The sequence below is a fragment of the Papaver somniferum genome, chromosome 3 (genome assembly GCF_003573695.1).
Source record: "Papaver somniferum cultivar HN1 chromosome 3, ASM357369v1, whole genome shotgun sequence".
Taxonomy (NCBI): Eukaryota; Viridiplantae; Streptophyta; class Magnoliopsida; order Ranunculales; family Papaveraceae; genus Papaver; species Papaver somniferum.
In genome coordinates this window covers 115,792,744-115,798,606 of record NC_039360.1, presented here as the reverse complement: position 1 = coordinate 115,798,606, position 5,863 = coordinate 115,792,744, and the positions used below count along the sequence as shown (strand labels likewise).

Genomic DNA, 5,863 nt, shown 5'->3' with positions numbered 1-5,863 from the left:
TTTAACACTCAAAAAATGACAAAATCGAAGAGACGCTAGCTTAATCCAAAACCACTGATCAGAGTAAAAATCGGAATCAGCAGCACCTCTCTCATAAATAAAGCAAGTCCTTGTTTTCGTAATTTATGAATACATACAGGGGTTGTTTTGAACGCAGTTATACAGCCTGTTAAATGAATTGTTTGACAGGTTGGAAATCTCTACAAACTATTCAAAAACACAAACAATCATATAAATACACCCAACCATCCACCTCTCCTTTAATCATCTCATTTCTACATTTCCTCTCTACAAAACACAACCCAAAGCTCATCTCTCTCGCTTCTCAAACAATTGAAATCAACTAAAACAGAAGACAAGTATCAAAATGGGTATCTGCAGTTCAATGGAATCCACACAAATTGCAACAGCGAAATTGATAAGTCAAGATGGGAAACTAGAAGAGTACTCCTACCAAGTGAAAGTATCATACGTGTTGCAAAAGCATCAAAACTGTTTCATATGCAATTCGGACGAAATGGAATTTGATAATCAAGTATCAGCCATGCATGAAGATGAAGAACTTCAATTGGGACAAATCTATTTTGCTTTACCATTGAGTAAACTTAAATACCCATTGACATCTGAAGAAATGGCTTCATTAGCTGTTAAAGCTAGTTCTGCTCTAATGAAAAGCATTGGTTATTCTTATAACAGGAAACAGGTTAAACCAGTTACGTACACAACAATCAGCGAGAGAAAATCAGCATCCATTAGAACTGCAAAAGATAACAATGGTAGTGGATTAATAACAGAGCATAGAAGGAAAAAAAGTGGTGGAAAAGGGCGTGATTTTACCTCTAAATTAGGGGCAATTGCGGAATAGAAATCATCAAAATCATTAAGATTTGTAGATATTTCGGATATTTTTTTCCACTTTTTGAAATAGTTAGCTTTTTACAGATATTTACAGATATTTTTGAAGATGTCATGGACTGTCTTCAGATATTACAGAGAATCACATGTAATGGATATTTATTATTCTTTGATTTGTTGGTTTGACGAGAGAGTACTTTACAAATTATTCTTCGAGCAACTTTAATGGGAAACACCGAGTTGATAAACAAAAAAAGAGGGTGTTCTTCTATATACCCAAAAATACTAACTATACCCCTTTATCTATATGCTCCCAACATTTATCTACCTATCCCATCAAATTTAAAAAATAATTAACCCCCGAATAACAAATTAGAAATAAAAACAGAAACCCATCTTTATTACAGAATTTTTGTTCTTCTTTCTTCTCTTTGTAAAAGTCTCGAACTTTAAATTTTTTTTTGGAATTTGTTCACTTCCTCTACACAAAATAATGAAATGTCTGAAGCTAATGTTAGCTCGCAAAAAATCCTAATCTTGGCTTTTTAGTTCTCTTCTTTGGGAATAAAATTTTTCGTCTGGTTAATTTCTTGTTACTGTATCAATAGTGATGGATGAGGAGAATTAAAATGAATAGTTTATAGAGGTTATGAATAAAACAATCATGATTCATGAACTCATGATCATTGATATTAATTTTATGTTATACTTTATTTAGCCTAATTTGAAAACTTATTGTTTTGTACAACATACCTTCTTCGTTTGATAAAATGCCTTAAAAATTTTCTTTGCAATCGATTGTAATTTAAGGATTCTAAAGAGATTTTGATTTGTGGGTTTTGTTTAAACATGATTTGATAAAATGCCTTACGGTTCATCTTAATATGATTCAATCCCCGAACCTTCCAAATGGGATTCTAACAATTCCATAGTTGATTTACCTAACTAGGGTTTTCTATGTTCTTCCATAAGATATAGTATTTTTAGTATATAATCTCACAATTAATCTCGCAGTCAAAATAATGTTCTATATTTGGAAGAAAGATTTTGCGTATTTAGAAATATAATTTTACGTCTATATATATGGTTGTATAATAAATTTTTGAAAGGGGGTATCAAACTCAAAATTTTGAATACTTTCATGATTTTCATGTTAACCAAATTAAAACTACCATAACTAACTAATGGGGGTACCGTTAGTATTTTATGGGGGTATATAAAAGAACGCCCAATAAAAAATCAACAAAATAAAAATCTTAAGACTATTATTTCCTGGATTAATTGGGGTATACCCAGATTAATTGGGGTATACCTAATGAGACAAAACCCAAGACATTATGAAGTAAAAGAAGCCACCCCTTAAACTTGTATTTTCTAAATGGCTAATATGCCCTTATTTAATTAACACTAAAAATTCTAATTAGGTTAATTAATTGAGTTTAGTTTAAATTTTGAGATTATGAATTCAGTAGATTAAACCTTTAGTCTGTCTTATGAGTTCGAGTTCGATCAAAAAATTTGGTTTTGAAAATGTGAATGGTCGGCAAAGTCGACGTTTGAATAAGGTGTTGGCTATGTTTCGCCGGCATGGTCGACGTTTGAATAACATGCCGACCAAATACAGCCGGCATGGTCCTTGGATGAAGAAAATGTCGGCCCTTCTTAGGCCGGAATGGTCTTTGAATGAAAAATACGCCGACTATCTTGGGCCAACAATCTTACGGTCGGCATGTAAATATTTCCTACCATGTCGGCCGGCATGCACATAATGTATAACACTGCCGGCTGACATGTAGTCGGCATGATAAGGATTTATAACCTTGCCGACTTGTACTCATACCAAACAGAAAACAGAATATGGGAAGATGCAATTCACTTTATTCATGCAATTTTGGTCACTACATTGATTGAAACATAAAATACAACTCCTTGTCGACGAAAAAACGAATGCACTTAGCATGTGCATCAAGCCTTTGAACCCCTAGGCGACCCTAGTGGACGAGTTATAGTCTCGTGAGGGTTTACATAGAGATCTACCCAAAAAACCTATACAAAAACTTCTAAAGCCATCAATCTTCCTCCTCTGAAGAGGATACAACATCCAAGTAGTCCGGGTTATCCTCCGGGATTCTTTCTGCCAAGAAGTGATATCTTGCATCGAACGCGAATGCTTCCCCCTTTTCCTCCAAGCAGCGCGCTTTCACGACTTCATGATACAAAAACACAAAAACAAACCTACATTTGTTAGTGGTGTTTCATTGGAATACAAAACAACATGGGTTATGTAAAAAAAACCACAAAATTACTTACAAATTGTGCAATGGACAAGGTGAAGGGGCGAGTGTTAAAAATACGAGGTTGGAGAGCTAAAAAAAATCAAGTATCGCGTTTTCGATGACTATGTGCCTCTCATGGACTTTTTGAACACTTCTTGCATCAGGATTCCCAAACTCTTGGCTAAATTTGTTGTGTACCCTAGCCCAAAAGGTTGTGGAATCCACCCTTTCGGAGGATTGACGTCTAAGTTGTTTTTCCGCATACCAAGCTTTGGTGATTGCCAAATCTTCATTAGAATAAAATGAAGCCATTGTTATATGTAGAGAGCTATTGGGTGAGTTAGATGAAGTGTATGATGATATGAGCTTTGGAGAGTATATGCAAATAGTTGTGTGTTGTTTTGTGGAGATAAGTAGTGTATTTATATGATGGTTCCCAAATTTGGCCGTTATAGTGCATAAGTACAAGTCAATCAATGCAATTGTACTTAGAAAAAAATTGAATTTTAAAACTGCCGGCAAGGTTTGTTTTCCCCAGTTTGCCGACTAAGTCCGGCCGGCAGGGTCGGAATTTTGTTACCATGCCGGCCTTATGATGATTTTAGGCATCAGGAGAACATTTTCTTCTGTCTATCCGCCAGAACTATATTTGGTCATTAGCATGCCGACAACGATACGGCCGGCAGGGTAGAAATTTTCTTACCATGCCGACCATATGACTTTTAGGCATCAGGAATTCATGCAATTTTCTGTTTAACCGTCGAAATGGTTTTTGGTCACTAGAGTGCCGGCTGTTAAGTGGTCGGCAGGGAACATAATTTTAACCATGCTGACTTTATGATGCTTTTAGGCATCAGTAGAAGGTATCTTCTGCAACACATAGCCGACAGGGTCGATAATATAATACCCTGCCGGCTTCTTAACAGCCGGCTAGGTTTTCATATGATTACCCTGCCGACCCTGGTATGCAAATAATTTCTGGTGTCAGGACCGGCAGTCTGAAAGTTCAAAACCTTGCCGACCCTGGTGTGGTCGACACTGTAACTTAAAAAAAGCATGCCGACATATGTATTGAAACTTTACATATCTAAACAAACCATTCATTCAACAACCAGAAATCCAACACTTGTTGTACAAAATACGAAAACATGTCCCATAAACCTTAAAAAAAAAACATTTGTCCAAACGTTAACCAGAAATAAACTAGAGACTGCATTCATTCACCACCACGACCACGACCACGACCCCGTTTAGGAACACCACCATTACTACTACCTTCACCACCACGACCACTACGAGCCCTCTTTTTGTCAGCATTCATCTTAGCTTGTGCTTCCCTCCTGGCTTTTTCTTCCCTCTTTACTTCAGCATCAACTTGCTTGAACAATTCATGGGCATCCTCATTGTCAATATTGCAAGCATAGTCAATGCGCTTGCTTTTCTCTTTAATCGACAAAGGCTCTCCTCTGTCTTTCGCGCAACACAACACCTTCACAAAGGTCTTCAACTGCTCCTTCTATTTTCAATTAAACAACAAACAATTAATAGAATGATTCGATAATGTAATCTTAAAACAGTAAGAGCAACTCTAAAATACTTACAAAGAACTTAAGACTTATTGTTGGGTCTTTTGATGCCATCTTCTTGATACGAGCCAGTTCTTCAGCAGTCGGTTTCCTAATCATAGTAGGACGAGCCCAACGCAATTACCACGTCATGTATTTCTCACTATCTTCATTACCTTTGGTCACCTCGTCCAAAAGACTAACATCGATGATACGACCACGTCTATCGTCCCAATGTTCTTGATTTGGCGGTGGATCGTAAGCAACGTTAATAGTTTTTTGGGACGTGGAGCAATTAGCATTTAACACAGTAAAGAACGGCTTATCTTCATCGAAATGAGGTTCTTCTTGGACGTAACCCAATTGTCTCATTACCCGATGTGGATCGTACATTGAATATCCACCATCTGCAGTCATTAAGGGTCCATAATATAATGCAACTTCATCTCTCCTTTGGATTAAACCTTGATTTCTAGCATCTCGATACGGATCAAATAACACATCATATGCAGTCAATTTGTCGATGGCAATTCAGAGTTAAATAAGATTTTGCGGCATTTCCTTATCCTGACCACCCTTAAAACTGTATCTTTGTCCTCTTGGCTTATCAATCGCAACATTCTCATCCACTTTGATGTAGGAGTTGGCTTTCACCAAAGAAGGGAAGTGCTCATATATCCAAACCTATGCAAAAAAAAAGTTCAGTAAGAATCTTATCTTACGAGAATTTTGCAAATATAAATGATTTAGACAATAAAATTACCTGGAAGAGACATATGTTTCCGTTAACTTGCGCAGTGAGTTCCCTAGAACCCTTTGTCAACTCATTGTTCAAGAAGGCGACCACCGCAGTACTCCAAGAATACTCATGCATCTTATCTAAGGGATCCAATAGTTGCATATAACTGGCGTCGACCAAGCTTCTGGAACTGTCGGGGAAGATACATTTGCCCAGGACATATAGCAAATAACCTGACGCGGTAGCATTGATTCGCACCGGGTTCACCCTTCCTTCCTTATCAAAGATTTTCTTGGTGTCACATAATGTGTCCCTCAACTTCTTCAGATTAAACTTCCTGCTTAGACGACCATCCTTCTTCTCAAGTATAGACCCCGTCTCAATCTGACTCCAACGGCACAATTTCTGGCTAAATTTGTAAATATCCT

The 5,863-nt window shown here is 36.9% G+C and overlaps 1 protein-coding gene across 1 annotated transcript; it reads left to right on the top strand.

Moving 5' to 3' along the window:
* Window positions 1-238: 238 nt before the first annotated feature.
* Window positions 239-1,041, top strand: LOC113361563. Its single transcript, XM_026604769.1, has one exon. It carries the CDS (start codon window positions 368-370, stop codon window positions 863-865), a length of 498 nt encoding a protein of 165 aa, XP_026460554.1. The 5' UTR covers window positions 239-367; the 3' UTR covers window positions 866-1,041.
* Window positions 1,042-5,863: the final 4,822 nt, after the last annotated feature.

Bases quoted from the DNA above. Each gene is read 5' to 3' on its own strand.
- LOC113361563 (XM_026604769.1), top strand. From the start codon at position 368: ATGGGTATCTGCAGTTCAATGGAATCCACACAAATTGCAACAGCGAAA.